This window comes from Myodes glareolus, chromosome 7 (genome assembly GCF_982192425.1).
Source record: "Myodes glareolus chromosome 7, mMyoGla1.1, whole genome shotgun sequence".
Lineage (NCBI taxonomy): Eukaryota > Metazoa > Chordata > Mammalia > Rodentia > Cricetidae > Myodes > Myodes glareolus.
In genome coordinates, this window is record NC_142032.1 from 64,586,509 (window position 1) to 64,604,853 (window position 18,345).

Sequence of the window (18,345 nt, forward strand, 5' to 3'; positions counted from 1 at the left end):
AAACTTCAGTCTCCACCCTCCTGAGAAGTTGCCTGTCTAACAGGTGCGTGGAACTTCAAACTCAACTTGCCTGCAACCTGGTGAACAAAGAACTTCTTGAGTACCCATTTTTGCTGTTAGACCTGGAGAAGCAGCTGTTGGAGGTCCAAGAAAGCCTTGTTCTCAGTGGATACAAGAAAAAATGTGTCGACTTAAAACTAGAGCATGCAAGAATAAAGAAGTAAGGGCATCATCACCCCTCCAACCACACCACTGGAGCTGCCGGAGGTTCCGCCCTCTGAGCAGGGTCCACCTTTGAGCTCCCACAGACAGCCCCTCTCCTCCTCAGCCTCAGCATGGCCAGACCCAACTCCCTCTCCATCCTCCCTGCCAACCCACCACTGCCATCCTGCAGGGTCCCCAGCAGCTATTCCCACTGTTGCCCCAGCTGTGTTTTTCAATGGCTGTGCTGTTCTCCTCTCACAGCAGCCCCCATTGCTTCTCACAGCCTCTCTGCCCGCTCTGGGTACCCACAAGCTCTTTACACATGAGCAAATCCTGCGTAGGTATGAACCTGCCTTCAGGAGTCATGATCAGCCAAGGCCCAAGACACACCCATTACTCTGGGTGTACTGAAGCACCATTGTGGGCCCCCAGGGAGGCAGGAAAGTAGGTGACTGAGCCAGCAGGTGGAAATTGGTGTGTTACTTCATCAGACACCTCTCAGGCAGAGATTTCTTAGAAATGAAATCTTACTCTGCATATACTCTGTCATTCCAACTGTTCAACATCGTGTTTTAAAATGTATTTAGAAGGTTGGGGAGATGGCTCAGTTGGTAAACCACTTGCCTTGCAAGCCAAGGGCTTGAGTTCATTCCTCAGAACCCATACAAAGAAGCCAAGAACGGTGGTGTGCATTTGTAATGCCAGCACTGGGGAGACAGAGACAAGTGGATCCTTGGGGGATGCTTGCTAGCAGTCTAGCCTACTTGGTGAGTTCTAGCCCAGTGCGACACCCTGTCTCCAAAGGACGGATGACATCTGAGGAACAGTGCCAGGGTTGATCTTTGACCTCCACATGAGCATACATGTACCTGTGCACAAAAATGAACAAATCTACATACACACTGAAAACAAATAAATAAAATTGACCGAAAATACCTTTTGTGTAAAACATGTAACTGTAAAATTTTAGGTTCTGATAAAATGTATATAATAATTATGTATTGTAATATTTATTATACAACATATAATTATAGTGCGTTATATAATATATAATATACTATTTTACTATATATATTGCATACTATATATGTATCCAATCTATATGTATTATATATTAATCAGTATAAAACATAATATATTAATTATCTTAATATCTTTGTTCTAAATTCTACTCTTGTGTTATATAAAGGTTATGTGCTCAAAGGGAGAAAGATGAAGAACAAAAAACTGCCTATCGCCTGGAGGTGTATGACTTGTCCCAGACGGCTATAGCTGAGGAAGAGGAACTGTTTCACAGAGTTCAGGGGGGTACTGTCCCTTCACGGTGTAAGTAGGAGTCACAGAGCCCAGGGGGTACTGTCCCTTCATGGTGTAAGTAGGAGCCTGCACTTCGCAGTCATTTCTGTGTGCAGAACAGCACTGCCTGACAAATATAATCTTAAAACAAAACCAGTCAAGCACGGTGGGGCTTGCCTGCAATCCTAGCACTTGGGTGTAGCACGACTAATAAAAACCAAGAGACAGAAACTGGGGCTCAAACTGAAGGTCGGAAAAGCAAAACAGCCAGCCACTGGCTCTTACCTCTACCTCAGTCCAAAATGGCAGTCTTGCCTCCAGGAATCTCAGAATGAGAGTGTGTGAGAGCTGTCTGCTCCCGTCTTATATTCCTCCCTAGTGCTGGGATTAAAGGCGCCCACCACTACTACCCGGTTTCTGGGGCAAACTAGTGTGGCTACTGGGATTAAAGGTGTGTGCCTCCACTGCCTGGTCTGTAAGGCTGGCCAGTGGGGCTGTTTTACTCTCTGAACTTCAATCAAGCTTTGTTTATTAAAATACAAATGAAATATCACTACACTTGGGAAGCTGAGGCAAGAGGATGGGAGTTCTAGGCCAACCTAGTGAGAACAAAAAACTGCCTATTGCCTGGAATAGGCTCCCCAGTGAGGCCCCGTCCTATAAAACCACACACAGACACATCAATATATATTTTCACAAAACCCATATACAAGGACTGGGGACATAGTTCAGTTAGGAAAGTTGTAGGTGTTCCCTGGGGCCTACTGGGCCTCAGTACCTTCCCCAGATCTGATCCAGAAAGTGGAAATTCTCTTGTATAGAAGAGAAGTTCACCTTCTACCCACCGAACCTTTGAATCCGTATAGCAAAAGAAGTAGATGTGCTGGCTGTGTTGTCATTCCTGCACTGGGGAGGAGATGGTGGGCCCCTGGGCTCACTGCTAGGCATCCTGGTGTGCTCGGTAAGGTCCAAACCAGCAAGAGGCTGTGTCTCAAAACAAGGCAGATGGTTTCTAAAGGACAACTCTGAGGCTGCCCACTGGCCTCCACATGAATGTTGTCCACACACATGCCCACACATTTGCACTGAGCATGCACACATATACAAGCACCTACATACATTATATATATATATATACTTGAATATATATACTTGAATATATATATTCTTGAATATATATGTGTGACTATATATTTGAATATAGTCTGTGATATATATATATATATATATATATATATATATATATATATATATATCACAGAGCACAAAGCACCTGATTTTCACTTGTTGGCCAAGATAGAGTAACAGTAACCAGACTCTTGTACCCATACAAAGCAATTGGAAAAAAGAAAAGAGACAAAATACAAGGCTTTTCGAAGCCCCATACATCATCCACGCCAGTTAGTGATCCCTTTGCTTAAGGCTCAGCTAACTGCAGCTACAGAGATGGAACCAGGTCGAGCCTAGATAAAGACCTGAGTCAAGGAGATTGAGACTTGAGAGTCTAGAGAGAAGAAGGCAAAACAGAGCCCACAGGAGAATGCTGTTCACAGACGTCTGGGGGATACCCCCGAGTGCCTAAAGACTAGTCACTGGTTCATGAAAGAAGGAAGCTGCTCAAGATTGGGAAAGAACCACATGGAAGGATTACAGAAAGCACACTGGTGCTGACTAGGGGGTCGCGGAAGTGAGGTGGGAGAGGCTCCAAGACCTCAAGATAGTGGGCGGAGAACACAAGAGGGCCTGACCTCAGAATTTGGCAGTAAGTAAGTAAGTGAACCCGACCATGCAGTGCCTACAAGAAGGCCATTATGGACATAAAGACAGAGATAAAAAGAAGAAAAGTGAAATGCTGGAAGGAATATCCCATGCAAAAGCTGATCGAAGGACAGCTGCAAACATCACCAGGGATGAAAAGATTCACTACATAAGGGAAACGAACTAAGAAGAAAGCTAACCTAAACATTATGACCATGATAGGAGAGCTTTAAAAGCAAACATTGGTTTTTAAAAAAATTGTTAAATCTATTAGAGCCAAAAGCTTCAGTATCCTTCTCTTCAATTATTAGTAGAGTTTCAGGGTCATATTATATGTCTATACAAAGAATGATTGATTGTATATTAAAATTAAAACAGTATCATTTATGGCTACTTAAAAATGAAAATTATCCTCCAAAATGTGAATGTTTATACTATAAACCTTTGCTGAGAATTGTTAAAGATGTCTTAAGTAAAGGAAAATAAAAGTCACGTCCTACATCAGAAGACTAAATATTGTTAAGGTGTCAATTCTTCCTTAACCATAACTAAGATTACTACAGACACTTTTTAATATATGTTGGCAATATAATTTTAAAGTATGAAAGGTCTAAGATAGCCAAGACAGTTTCAGCCAAGAGTAAAATTAGAAACCCAATAGTACTTGACTTTAAACCCTGTTATAGAGCTATAGCATTCAAGACTGTGTGCTTAGTGGGAAAACAAACAAGCAAACAGATCAATGGGACAAACCTGAGAATCCAGAAATAGAGACACACACAGAATCTACAGAGGCACAACTCCATGGACAAAGGATAGTCTTTAGGTGATGCCAGAACAACAGGAAATGCACGTTCAAAAACCTGACCTTCCACTCACACCTCAGCCCGAGGTAGAAAACAACCTCAAATAGATCAGAACCCTAGACCAAAAGCCTAAAACACACAGAAAGTCCCTTGGTGATGAGATATTTAGCATAGACCGGCACCTAACTCATGATCCAATAAAAGGATAAATTGCTAAATTGGTCTTTTCTTTGAGATAAACTACCAAGAAAAGGTGAAAAAACACAGACTGGGAGAAAACATTTGCAAGTTTCATTCCTTGATGGCAGTATCGGATCAGGAATGCATAAAGAACTCTCAAAATTTAAGGTTGAAATATTAAAAATGAGCAAATTATTTGGAGAGGTGTTTCCTCAAATGTGTGGGAAACAAGCACGCAGGAAGACAAACATCATCCTTGTGGCGTATGGAGGAGTCTCCAAACAACCAGATGAAGTAGAGCGGACAGAATGACCACGCTGCTGTAAGATGCCACTTCTCCAAAGCTGATACTGCACCACAGAGCAGCAGACTCTGGAAAGATGGAAAGGCTGTCTTGAGTATGCCCTGCCAGAAACAGAGACAAACACATTTGTTTCTTTTTACAGCATGAGGGTTTATTGAAGAAAAATAAATTCAAAAGGATTAGGAGCGTCCATGGCAAGCAATTTGCCAGATTATCTGCCTACTTTAGTAATCTGGCCAAGGCAAATGCGGTTCTTGTCTTCCAATCTCAATTACAAATATTAACTCATATTACACAGCACACAGTAAGTACTTCTGTATATGCATATGTGTGGGCTGCAGAAGGAATTCAAGTTAAAGAGGCCACTGAAGGGTTCAAGAGGTTTCAGAGGCGGGATGAGAGAAAGTCTACGGAGTTTGAATTGGAAAGAAGCTGTTGCCACAGAGACTGAGCTGAGGACGAGTCAGGTTTGAGAGCAAAAACCTAGTCATCTGCAGAGATGGCAGGGCAGAGCAAGTTTGGGTCTGAATGGGCACACATGTAGACAATCAGAGACAGCTGCGTGACGAAGGGAAGCAGAAGCCTCCAGATTAGTTAGAGATTCTCTGCCTGATGTTCTGGATGCATACACAACAGGTATTGAATGATAAACTGGTTTGGGGCCATGCCTTCACAGTGTTCGGTGTCCATCACTTTATGGATGGTAGGTGAGGGAGTCAGGCCCTTTCTCTGGTGTGAAATTCTGATAACGTTCTTGGGCCTGGTTTCCCTAATATGATTTTAATATATCTGTATACCCTTATGGTTTCAGTTCACCCCAGTAATTGTACAGAGTGGCTTTTTTTCTCCCAGGAATAATCCACGTATCTGTCTAGGCTGCATAGGTGGGGCCAGACAGGTGGTGGTGTTGGTGGGTCCGGCCAGGAGCTCCATCATCCTCCATCTTCAAAACTGCTTGTGAAATGGAGTCTCTCAGGGCAAAGGCCCAACCTGAAAAACTACTGTTTATATACACAATATGAGTAGCTTAGAGCAAGGAACAGCCTGATGGCAACACAGGCTCAAGAAAGGACACAGGGGAATCCAGAGTGTGAACACCACGTTCCTTTTCTTAGGTTAGTAATAGCTGGGCATGTCAAAATAAATATCCATTTTACAGTTCAGTTTTATACTTCAATGCATTCTGTCTATGGCATGTCAGCTATGCTTTGTCAGAGTATTAGCAATGGTTAGTGTCCTCGGGAAGAGGACCCTGCTCTGCCCACCTCCCAACCGTCTCAGTTACAGAACATCAACTCCCCACTCATGAGGAGACTGGCTCACCTCAAACTCCGCCTGATAGAAACATGCCTGGACATGCAGCAGCTGATCTGCAAGGAGGCCTTGGAGTTGCAGATGGAGCAGGGCTCCTTTGAGAAGCTGCTTGCGGGTTTCCTGCACAACACCAGTGACTACTCATCCATCGACTTGGTGACTGCAGGGCACCTTAGCCCCTGTTCTGTCCTGGGGGGCTGACAGCCACACTAAAAGCAGGGTGCCAATCTGTGGGACCCCAATCCCCACCCACCCCACTCCCTGCCACGGCAGCTCTTGACGGCTCCCATGCCTTGCTGCCCAAAGCATTGTCTGAACACCAAGAGGACTTAACAATGAAGAGCTTATTGGAAGGCATTTCCTTTGCAGGCTTCCATTCCCAGGCCTTGGGTTTAGCTCCCCTCCCCCATTCCCTCCCAGCACTGCAAACAGAACAATTTGAATAAATGAACACCAATTTGAAAGAAAACCCTTCTTCCCCTTCCTTCTCTCCCTCCCTCCTTCCCTCCCTCCTTTCCTCCTTCCTTCATTTCTTCCTTCCCTCCCTCCTTCTTTCCCTCCCTTCCCTCCCTCCTTCTTTCCCTCCCTCCCTCCCTCCCTCCCTCCCTCCTTCCTTCCTTCCTCTTTCCTTCCTTTCTTTCCTCCCTTCTTTTTCCCTCCCTTCCTTCCTCCTTTAGGCAGCCCTAGGAATAGAACCCAGGGCCCTGCACACGCAAGGCCAACACTTCACCAGCTCAGCTCAGCTGTAACTCAGCACCTCCCATTCTCTTAAATGCCATAAAAAGTCAGGTTAATTTCAGGTGAACATAAAAGGATCCTATAGTTAGCCTCTATCTATAAGAGTTCTGGTTTATATTAGGAGAAGTTGTCTTTGATTGTCCTCCCAATATCTAAGTCCCAGACACACCCCCTCATGCTACCACACAGGACTGCACAGAGCAAAGACATGTCAAAGTGCCCAGAAGTTCCCTGCTAGGCAGTCCTGGAAGGCAGCTATCTGAGACCTCTGGTGGAGGTCACGTGATAGCCGTTGGTGGTGATGGCATCTCCTTGTCTTCCCGAAGCGATGGTTCATTCTGAAGCGGACCCTGCCTCACACAGTGCTGGCACAGCTGGAGAGTCTGCAACCGCTTTGCGTGGGCTGCATGGACATCCGTGCCCAGCTTCTGGTCCTGGCTGGGAAGGCCCTCCATCTGCTTTCTGTGCAGACAGACCCGGTGTACCCTTCCTTCTGCTGGGAAGAAGACCTCTTGGTAGGTGTCCATTCTTCCCGCTGAAGTCTAGTCTCTGATTGTTCCACCTCAGCTGTAGAATTGGAGCATCAGAGGTGTTCCAGCAACTCAACTAGGAAGGGTCTAGCCTTGGCATCCCTCTGTCTTGGTGGCTTGTGTCTGGTTGTGTGCAGGCCTCTGGGAGCTTCAGAAAGCTCATGCACTACTTGGGATACACCTATGCCCTGGGTGTTGACCTCCATGCTAAGATGCACCAGGATGGGTGTTGTCTGCCTCTATGGCCCCCTATATACTGCACGGCCCGGGAAATCTCCGAGAAAGGCAAATGTCACCATTTCCTCTGATCCTCCCAGGGCCCACCCTCTCTTAGGGCTGGATTCTCTGACAGAAACACTCACTAAATTCAGAAGCCTGGTAACAGCTCTTGCAAGCCTGCCTATCCCTAGTCCCCTTCCTCAGAGCCTGAACAGAGACACTTCTACTCCAAGATGGCTCCAGCCTCAACAGACAAGCCAGAATGCCTAGCAGACAAACCCCTGTGGGATTCGCCCTCACAACCCAGTGTAGCAAGCCATGGCCCAGGACTCAGAACCCAGAGAAGCTCCCAGCCAGCTGCCTCTGAAGCCCTTGGCTTAGAACCTGGGGTTGTTTGTGCTGAATCCTTAGGGTATAGACAGCATGAAACCAATAAGACCCACACTGGGTGAGCAGACGTTTGTAGCTCCTACCCAGGTCACAAAGTCAGAGGCTTGAGATGCAGAAGTAGAAGCCCCACAGCTGTCTGTCCTGAGTTAGGGTCTTCATCTGTAATACAGTGGGGACCACTGTCTCTAGACATGTAATGATGGCGGTGTGGAGTTCAGGGACTCCAGGAAGCACACCTACTTCCTCCCAGACCCCGGAGTCCCCGCCTCTGCATTTGTTCCTTTTCCTCTTCCTTGGCTATGCCTGGCTGCTACCGTCCAGTTTCCTGCCACCAAAGCTTACCCCCCTCCTTCTGAGTTTCCTTCTTGTTTTCCAGGCACGCTCTTTCCTCTAAGCGCATCCCCATGAAGCCTGCTAAGTTTCATGTGGAGAACTCTTGGTCTCCAAGTTCATCTCCCCAATGCCACTGTGGTGTCTCCCTTGATCGGCTCGATGGCGCTCAGTGGCATGTCTAACTCTGAGGCTACTGTACTGTCGCAGGCGTCTGTTCCCGATCAGTAGCCCGAGCTCACGCATGATCACTGTCCTTGGGGATCTGTTAAGGCTGCTGGTGGCCAGGGCCTGGTGGGTTTTGGCAGCACTGACACCCAATGCCTGACTTTTCTCCCACTCTGTATGTGGGCCATTGAGAGACTGCCTCTCAGTTCCCATCAAACTGGCAACACCATTGATGCCCAAACCCATGACTCCTGAGCACTGGCAACTTCCAGGACCTACTGATCCCTACCATCTTCCCCTTCCCTGGCGTTTGTGTTTCCCCTCTTACCATATGGTGTTCACTGTAGGTAGGTACTAAGCAGAGCAGCCTGCGGTCTCTGGAGCCGGAGACAGACACAGAGGACAGGAAGGCAGAGACCACCTCCAGGGACTCGACAACCTTGAAGGAAGCCCCCAAGGAACAAAACCGGAAGGGTGAGGGTCTGAAGGTACGCAGCACTCCCCGCGGTAGTCTGATGGCCTCTGCCTGAAGGGCCGGCCTTAGCTTGAGCTTTGCACTGCCCGCAGAAGAGGGTGGTGTTGGCCCAGAGGTTCCTGGCTCAGACATCGGAAGTACTGCTGCAGTGTTTGCAAGCCGCCCTGAGCAGCAGCCTTCTGGACATCGCAGCCACTGCCAGCTTAGAGATGGTGGAGTGTATTGGCACCCTGGATCCCATAACCACCTGCCAGTTCCTGTCACTGTCACAGGTATGGACCTCCTCTGCACAGCTCCAAAAAGGTCCTTGTCTGTCCCCTTGTCCGTAAGTACCAGGCAGCTATGCTGCTCTCCCTTAGACAGGGCCGGGGTGGCCCTGTAGCTGAAAGAAGAAGAGACCCTCCTTGTTCTCTGAATCTTAGGCTATGCTCGTCCTCAAGCAGTGGAAGCTAGCCAGGTACCTGTTCTTGTAGCTCTGCTAACACACGCTGTGCTCACCCTGCACCCCAAGTCTCCATGGTGGAGGGTACTGCCCCCTGCAAGCTGGCATAACGGTGGACAGAGGTCCAGCAGAAGGTGACCCACACAGACTCCCAGATGCCCACTCGAGGCTCCGTCACCCTCAGCCCTTTCCCACTGCACACACCACCCCTCTCTGCTCCGTTCCAGAGCTGTTCAACCTCAGAGATGATGCGGGATGTCCTGCTCACGGCCACGGACAACACCAGCAGCTCCCAGCTGGCGGCCCTGCTGCAGCTCCACCGGCGGCTGAGGCAGCAGGGCAGGACCTCCACCAGCCTGTTTGCCAGCGTGGAGCAGAGGCTGGCCGCCACTTCCAGGGTAAAGGGCAAAGGAGCCTGCGGAGGTGCTCCTGTGGTCTGTAGGCCTCTGAGCTCACTCGCTGACCGCTAAGAGGACAGCTTCTAAGTGACGCTTACCTTACCCCTTCTAGCTGTGTGGGTCTGGGGGACCACACAACCTCTCTGAGCCTCATGTGCTGTGGGTACAAGGACAAGAAAGCTGAGAGAATTGCAGTTCCTTCCCCCACTTGCCCCAGGGGAGCCTAGGTGTAGTCAGACCTTTTCATCAGGACCGCAAGGTTGCAAATAATGACACGTAGACTTATTATTAATTAGGAATGCTCATCTGATAGCTTAGGCTTCTTCCTAACTAGCTCTTATAACTTAAATTAACCCATTTCTATTCATCGATGCGCTGCCACGTGACTCGTGGCTTGTTACCTCATCCCCTCCATGCCATGCTTCCTCTGCATCTGACTGGCATCTCCTCATAACTCTGCCCTGAAAATCCTGCCTAGCTATTGGCCGTTTAGCTTTTTATTAAACCAGTCACAGTGACATACCTTCACACAGCATAAAGGAATGTTCCACAACACCCAGATCTTGGTGAAGTCCAGTGACTAGCCAGTTTCGTCTGTGCTCTGACCAAGTGTGTCAAGAAAAACTGTGATAACATTTCCCCAGCCGCTGACAGAATGGATGATGAGGGTGGCCTGGCCGAACCACTTTCATTCCTCCTCACTCCTGGATGCCTCTTGGTCCTCCTCGGAGGTGGCCCAGACATTTTCCCTTCCCGAGGATGCTTTTGAGACTCCAGACTGGCTCTTTCTCTGTTGTATGAGGTACATCTTGTACCAATAAGGACACTGGGGGCATTCTGTGACAGCTCTAAGATCCCACCGTAGTACTTCCTTGAAACAGCTCCAGGCATCATTGATGGGGGTGAAGTTACCCCTGAGAACCAGGGCCCAGCCCCTGAGATGGAAAACCCAGCCTCCTTGGGTCTTGGAAGAGAAGGGAACAGAGGGGTCACGTTCAAGGGTAGCCAGGAGCTGAGCAGGGAGGCCACTGACCTAGATGCTGGACCTGGAGGAAGAGTTGATGTGTGTTTAGCTTTACCAGGATGGGGACCAAACATATAGGAATGAGAAAGAGAGTATCCCTGCACTAGTGACAACTACAGACTTCAGAAATTCAGGCAATCCTACCCCAGCACAAACCCCATGAAAAACCCTCCCTGCATACCTCAGAGCAGTGAGAACTCTGGGTCAGGTTAGCAGCGTTCTACTCAGGCAATCCCCCCGGCAGTCAGAAAGAGTGGTATGTGGCCTTCAGAGGGGCATGAAAGAAAATAGGGGCATTTTTAGATACTGAGAAACCAAGATAGTACCAGACAGAAGAAGGGAAACTAAAAGACGCTAGGAAAACAGCCCATACGGGACTGTGAACAAACAGGTCGGTCTGCAGAGTTGAGAGGAGGTCACAACACCCAAAACAGGTACTGTGGCTGAGGCCAGAGCCCAGCATCCATCCTGTCCAGCTTGAGTCAAATCATGGCGCTAAAAGGAGTACAAGGAGCAGGAGGAAGGAGGAGAATTTAAGATCCTAAGGTCCTGGGACCACCAGAGCAGTGATGTGATTCACAAGTCTATGGTGACAGCCATAGTCCCTAGTAGAGCCACTAAAATAATGTGCATCAAAATAGCAGGAAAGAACCCAAATCAACTCAAAAGAGAGCAAGTGGACTATAGAACCCGGGGGTTCTGTTCATAAAGAGCAGTACAGCAGTGGCTATACACCCGATATATGTGCGTGTTAGTCTCTGTGTCTGAGACCAAGAATGAGGCTAGATTTAAAAAGAAAGGACCACAGACTCCCAATGCAACTACTTAGAGACAGAACTTTATACATGAGGACAGAAAGGTTAAAGGTCGGATGATCAGACATGGTGCACTGTGTTACTAGAGATGTAAGGATACCTCAAAAGGACACAGGGGTCAGCTTAGCAAGAATTCACTGTCCACCCAGTGACACACACACACCCCCTCTACAGAAACAAATGGAGCAGCAGGCCAAACTACAATTCTTGCAGGGAACGTTAGACTCCCTCTCCCCAGCATCCACACAGCAAGTGCGGCACAAGCTAGCTCTACAAGACAACCCGGAGATACCACCAGCCCCTGGGTGTCATCCCTCATACCCTGCCCAAATGTGTCGATGTGGCAAAAACCCACCAGGCCCTGGACACCAGCAGCCTTGTCTCAGTTACTTTTCTATTGCCATGGCAAAAACACCAGGACCAAAGCAACTTATAAAAGAAAGCATTTCATTGGAGGATCATGACTCCAGAGGGCGAGAGTCCATGACCATCACGGCAGGAACATGGTGACAGGCAGACATGACATTAGAACAGGTAGCTGGGAGCTCACCTGTGTGATTTCAAACCCTCAAAGCCCACATCCAGTAGTGTGCCTCCTCCAACAAGGCCTCATCTCCTAATCCTACCCACTGGAACCAAGGATTCAAACAGTTAAGTCCCTGGGGCCATTCTTATTCAAAGCACCACAAGCAGGGTGCGCTCACACAACAGAGCACCCTGCAGCAAGGAGAGTTTGGAACCTACACAGCAAAGGCTGCCCACATTCCTGACGTGGCCAATAACCAGGCAGGAAAGCAAACCTCCACCCATAGAAATCTGTTCACAGCCTCGCTATGGAGGAGCCAGGGGTAACAGCACTGCCTGTCTCTTCACCTGCCGTGTGGGAACAGCCATTGGGGGAAAATCCACCAGGTGTTTCACGTAGGAGCTACATGACTCCCTGGTGCTTATTCTTTGACAAAAAGTTTTCTAAGAAACAGTTGCAGTTTTGCAAACTCAAAGTTCTACCTTGAAGCCATGACCATTAGTAGCTCACACAGGAGATCCCAGGAGACTTCCCAGGGCCCATGCTGGCTGCGGAGACCATGAAGTGTGCAGTGTCTAGGATTACTCAGATTATCCATGTACAGTACTCTCAGGGAGCAGAACTGGAGGTCTGGAGTAAACCGACCCCAAGCTGGGTCAGCAGCCTGCAGACTCAAAACTAGGGGGATGCCTTCAATTAAGCTGGAAGAAGCAGTAAGGACCCCATTTTTATTTTGTTTTGTTTGAGACAGGATTTCTTTGTTAGCCCTGGCTGTTGCTGTCCTGGAACTAGTTCTGTAGACAGGTTGGCCTCGAACTAGCAAAGATTGGCCTACCTCTGCATCCCCAGTGCTGGGATTAAAGGTGTGCACTACCACCACCCTGCAGTTAGGACCGTATTGAAGAAATGTTTTAAGGTTTCTGGAAACCACACCAGCAAGCCAAGCTGGACATTTTAGAGGAGCCTGTAAACTTCTCATGCCTCTGCTGCCCCCTTGTGGTCGTAATGCATTTCACAGCCCAAACCACCTGGGAGAGAGCCGTGGCCCTGAGTCCTGAGTGATTTTTCCCCCTGTCACACACAGGCATGGCAGAGCCTCTGTGTCACAGATCAGCATTTCACCTTCATGAATGAGATCCCACCCATGTTCCGGATCCTCTTTCTGCAGCATTCACCAGACAGGTGAGGTCTCCCCTCCCCATCGTTGTAAATCTCTACCGTGTTGAGCAGCGCGGCAAGGAGGCATGGGCATAGCAAGCTCGCCCCACCTCAGCTCCTGTCCTGAGGCAGACTGGGCCATCTAGAAAGCGTGCTGGGCAGACTCAGCTAGCCCACTTGTCAGGCGTGAGCACTCGTTCAATCCAGAGACAAGGGAAGTCCTCTTCCGACCCTCTTGGGAAAGGCCAGGGTGAATTTCCGTGATGACGGGGACTATATCGGGATGGAGGCGCTCTGTAATCTGTGCCCATACAGGGTCTTTCTGTTAGGTCTGTGTATGCCTACGCTGCTGGGTTTTTGGTAATTTCAAGTCTTACTTAGGTTATATAGACTGATTCATGGGCCTCTGCCTGGCAAAGGAAATAAGGAAAGGTACCTATTGGGTGCCAAGTGCAGATTGTCTCGATGGACTCCTGAGACCCATGTGCCTTGCTGTTTACCTCCTCTGGGAATGAGCTGGTGACCTTCATTCTACCTGCAGGTCCTGTCTGTATGGTGCCGCCTTTGAGAAACCAAAGTTCATGCCTGCACCCAAGGGGAAAACGATCTCAGTGGGCGGTAAGCTTGGGTGTGAGCAGGTCTGCTCCCATTGACTACAGATGGGGTACGGTGGCTGTGAGAACTCCTCCTCCCCCCCCCCTCGTACCACACAGAAGGACCTCTCACTTCCAGATGCAGGGCTAAGGGAAGGCTGAGCCCAGGATAGAAAAGAAAATAGAATCATCACATGTTTCTAAGGGATCCAAAGGAGTCCTGCCTCCCGAGAGTTCCCCCTATCAATGACCACTGTGCTTTGCCTCTGCCTGAACTTTCTGGGTACCAGTCCCTGTGCTGCCCAGGGAGGAATGGGGAAGGCCATGTGAAGACCTTTCCATCACACACCTCGCCTCTGAGACATCAAAGTTGAATATGTCCCCAGGGACTCTTCCATCTCCCCTTGTTCACACACAGCTCTGCTCTGAGCCCTGTAAAGCCCGTGGGTGTGTCTCTACAGGTCACTGCAAGGTAATGCGGGTGACTATGAGTCGAACTATCTTCTTGGAACTGTTGACCATGGTCCAGTGGATGCAGAAGCAGACAGAGACCCAGGTACACAGCAAAGATATGACCCTGAACCCAAACCCTTGAAGTCTAAGGCTCCATCTGCAGACTGAGGTCCATTCTAGGGAAATTCAGGCTTCCAAGTCTTGGCTTGGGCAGGGTTCTGGACCCAGTTCTCAAGGGGATTAAGGTGAAGCCCTGGGAAAGGTGAGGAGCTCTCCTGACTCCTTAAGTTGGGTCTGGCCCCAGCAAAGGTACCTGGTTACCTCTTCTCTGCAGAGCGTGGGGTTAGCTGTCCTGGACCTATCCCTACCACTGGGATACTCCATAGTGTCAGCAGAGGACAAGGACAGGGCTGAGATGTCAGGATGGTCTCCAGAAAACCACTGGGAGCGCTGTGCTGAGAAGGACCAAGGCATGCCAATGCTCTATCTGGAAGAGCTGAAGCTCAGTTCTTTCCCTGGGGTTTTCCCAGTTTGGTGGGAAGTCCTATGTAGACACCCCTGAACAATAGGCTATGTTTTGGGTTGGGACAGAAATTGGACACCTTGAATGATGAGGATCGAGACCCATGTGTGCAGAGGCTGAATAACATCCTAGAGTACATGGAGGAATACATGAAGCCCATCGCCCCCCTGTTCACCTTCCCAGATGTCAGGTATCAACATGTCCTTTCCTCTGAAAGTTCCCAGGAGCAGCCAGCTTCCTGTCACCAGGTGATGGGCAGTTGTCCCTAGCTGAAGCAGGAGCTAGAGACTGTTGTCCATGGGCTACAAGTCCCACAGTAACCAGAATCTTCCCAGAGCCCCAGGAAAGGTCAGCTCCGACTCCAGATCTGGACAGCAAAGTACCAGTGTGAGCCGAGTAACCAGCTGTGATGGGTAGAAAGCCAGAGCTGGGTCCTGAGATCTCCCTCCACATGGAAACTGGTCTCTGAGTGCCCGGTCCCTGCTAAGGACAAACCTAAGAGCCTGGCTATTCTGTGGGTTTTATAGGCAGGAATCCAGCTGCTGCAACCGCTGCTGCTGCCCCTGCCCTACTGACCTCCTGCTCCGAGGATGGTGTAGGAGAACTAGCAAGTCCCCAGACTCAGGCTCAGCATTCATTCTGAAAGAAAAGAAGGCAGGTGGAAGGGGGAGGCGGCCTTCTTCTCCAGCAGCAGGAGCCCACTGTGACGTCCCTGTCTGTTGACACTCTGTGAAACTCTCCTGGTAAAGAAATGGCCCTCAGTGATTGCTGGGTGTGGTAGCACACGGCTTCAATCCCAGCACTCAGGAGGCAGAGGCAGGTGGATCTCTGTGAGTTCGAGGCCAGCCTGGTTTACACAGAGAGCTGTGGGCCAGAGAGAGCTGTATTGCGAGACCAGCTATGCCTTTAAGAAACAAAACAAAGCAGCGATCATTGACTGAGCAACAGGCTGGTGGGGCCTCTCATAGTCTTTGAATATCTCCCTGTGCTTTCTAAAGTCTGAACACAGTCGCTCTGAATTTCAGAACACAGATGACAATGTCAGTGGCGGATGCAGGGAGAAACAGAGCCAAAGACAAAGAAAGGAAGCTCTCTCTCCCTTTAGGTGAGTGGCAGGAGCAGACCCACAGGCCACCGCTGGTACCTGAGGAGCCTGTGTGGCTACTCGCCCTCCCATCAGGAACAGCCTAGGTGGGTCAAGAGTCACAGGTTCCATACCCAAACAAGACCCACACCCAAGTGCTACCCAGGCTCCTTGAGGTCCCCAGAACACAATTACCCAAGGCGAGGTGAAAGGTCGTAAATCAGTGGTTCTCAGCCTTCCTAATGCAGTGACCTCGTGTTGTGGTAACCCCAGCCATAAAATTATTTTCATTGCTACTTTTTACAACTGTCATTTTGCTACAGTTATGAATCGTAATATAAATGAGACCATGTTTTCCGATGATCTCAGGCAACCCCTATGAAGAGTCATTTGGTCCCCAAAGGGGTCTCGACCCACAGGTTGAGGACCACTGCCCTAGAAGGTGCTGGGCACGGAGACTGATTGCTCACTGAAAGGGGTTATCAAACAGCAGAGCCACCCTGCCTTTTCTGGGAAGATGGTCACTCCTTGACACACACACAGCGCCTATAGTCAAGAGCAATGGTGCTGAACCCAGCCCTCGCTACCCTGGCCAGGAGGGAGGAGGTGGCTCTGGTGACAGTCTGCTGGTGTTGCTAGGAAAGATGGGCATTGTCGCCCTGCCTTAGGGAGCTCATCAGAGGCAGCCATGGGAAGGGACTCTGTCCCATTCACCTGGTACCCATATGTGGTCTCTGCTGGGGGCACTGTCTGTGGATATCTTTAGCACAGCCCTCCAGGTTTGATTCCTGCTGAAAAGAATGGGAGGATGCTCTTTTTTATTATAGCGTAATGTGGCATTTTATTTATTCTGCCAATTAAAAATGCAATTTAAATATTTATAATATTAATTGAACTTAATATAAGAAACCAATTCTCATGTTTTTACATGTCAATATTGGGTATTAAAAGGACAGTCAATATAATTATGTTCAAAATTATTCATCCCCAAACTTGTAAGTATTTGGTGTTAGGGTGCTGCATAACTCCTGGCAGGGAGGTCGAGTGGGTGCCATCTTGGCTACTTCTGTGATTTTACTAACTTCTTCTTTAAAAGGCAATTTCCTATCTTAAGTGTTGTCTGCTTTTCTATCCCCACAAAGAATTATTGACAGAAGGCCAAGGAGATGGCTGCTTGTCCTCCTTCCCCTCAAAAAAGCCACAAGGCTCCTCCCAAGTCAAGCTGGTCATATTGCTATGACGTAGTAAGCACCACAAGATCTGCAAATTGCGAATGGGTTAGACCTGAATTGGGAAGAAGGGAGGTGGTTCAGAATTACTGCCTCAACCTGGGGTGTGTAGGCTTCCCACTCTGTGGGCAGGCTGGTCAGTCCCTGGGTCCTCAATCGGGTGAGTGCAGGTTTCACACTCTGTGGGCAGGCTGGCCATGCTGTGAGCCCTCGCTCCTAGACTGAGTCTCTGCCCTGCATTCCATTCCCAGGATTAAAAACACAAAGAGTCACTGCTGGGTTTCAGGCAAACCTGCTCTGGTTCTGAAAATTAAGAAAATACAGCTGAAGTGTCTGTGGCCCCACCTCTGGGTACCAGCATCACTGCAGGCAGAGTGGCAGTCCTCGTCAGTCTGTGGCACACATCTGTGGGCAGCGAGAGGCCACCGTTTGGGTCAGGAGAGCGAGCCTTCCTTCCAGGATGCTCTGAAGGACTCACTGTTTGAGAAGTCCTCTGGGAGGAGTTTTCACCAGCCTGGACTTTACCCGTCCTGCCTTAGGAGTCAGGTGTCCTAAGAGGTAGCCTCCTCTAAGGTGTGCCACTAAGTCTGGGCTCTGCCCAGGTCCACACCGTGAGCTTGATCTCAAACCAAACCAGCGGCATCCAAACCAGCGGCTGCCTCAGGGACCCTAGTGCTCCATCAGTGCAGCTGTGCATCTGCAAGCTGGACTGGGGCCGCCCTTTTCCCTCGTATCTCCATGCCGGGGACAGCCGCCACCAGGCCAGTTACCTAGACACGAAGTCAGGGCTTGGAGTGATGAAGCCCAGGCTCTAGAGTCTGTCCTGCCCCAAGAGCTAGTCTTTCTCGTGTTTGAGCTTCTGTCGTTTCCGTTCCGCAGGGCAGCCTAACCCCGAGTACTTGATCCTGATCGTAGACAAGCTCCTCCTCGAGTTGCCCCTTGAGGGGCTTTCCATGCTCAGTGAGGTCACCTCCCTGTCAAGAGAATTTTCTCTCCAGATGCTATGGAATCGTCTCCACAAGGAGGAGCTAGGTGAGTCATGTCTTAGCCATAGTAATGCATAATCTCAGAATGGGAATTTTGAAATTACGTTTCAGATAAAACATTGTTAACTCCTGTCAAAAGGTAAGGAGCAAGGTGCTGGGGGTGCAGCCCAGTGTGGAGTATTGACCAGCATGTACAAGGCCCTGGGTTCCATAGCCAGCCCTGCAAACAATTGCCAAGTGTTTTAACATTTTCCTTGGCCTTTATTCTTTCAAAATCAGTTCCAGAATAGACACTTGGTGCGGTGAATGGAAAGCCCACTTGAGTCCATGTTACCACACAGCAAAGAAGAATCCTGCTGATAAAAAAAATTGACACCCAGAATCGTTTGGTTAGATGTTGAG

At 49.1% G+C, this 18,345-nt stretch overlaps 1 protein-coding gene across 1 annotated transcript in view; it reads left to right on the plus strand.

Moving 5' to 3' along the window:
• Window positions 1–18,345, plus strand: part of Cfap46 (cilia and flagella associated protein 46) — an 86,612-nt gene that overhangs the window by 57,010 nt on the left and 11,257 nt on the right. The window contains exons 38-51 of the mRNA XM_087908309.1: window positions 44–220; window positions 1,394–1,492; window positions 1,539–1,575; window positions 5,830–6,018; window positions 6,927–7,115; window positions 8,585–8,725; window positions 8,805–8,984; window positions 9,382–9,552; window positions 13,002–13,099; window positions 13,617–13,693; window positions 14,130–14,224; window positions 14,713–14,834; window positions 15,670–15,749; window positions 17,837–17,989. Coding sequence (XP_087764435.1) covers window positions 44–220; window positions 1,394–1,492; window positions 1,539–1,575; window positions 5,830–6,018; window positions 6,927–7,115; window positions 8,585–8,725; window positions 8,805–8,984; window positions 9,382–9,552; window positions 13,002–13,099; window positions 13,617–13,693; window positions 14,130–14,224; window positions 14,713–14,834; window positions 15,670–15,749; window positions 17,837–17,989 — 1,808 coding nt within the window. The remainder of the gene's footprint in view (window positions 1–43; window positions 221–1,393; window positions 1,493–1,538; window positions 1,576–5,829; window positions 6,019–6,926; window positions 7,116–8,584; window positions 8,726–8,804; window positions 8,985–9,381; window positions 9,553–13,001; window positions 13,100–13,616; window positions 13,694–14,129; window positions 14,225–14,712; window positions 14,835–15,669; window positions 15,750–17,836; window positions 17,990–18,345) is intronic.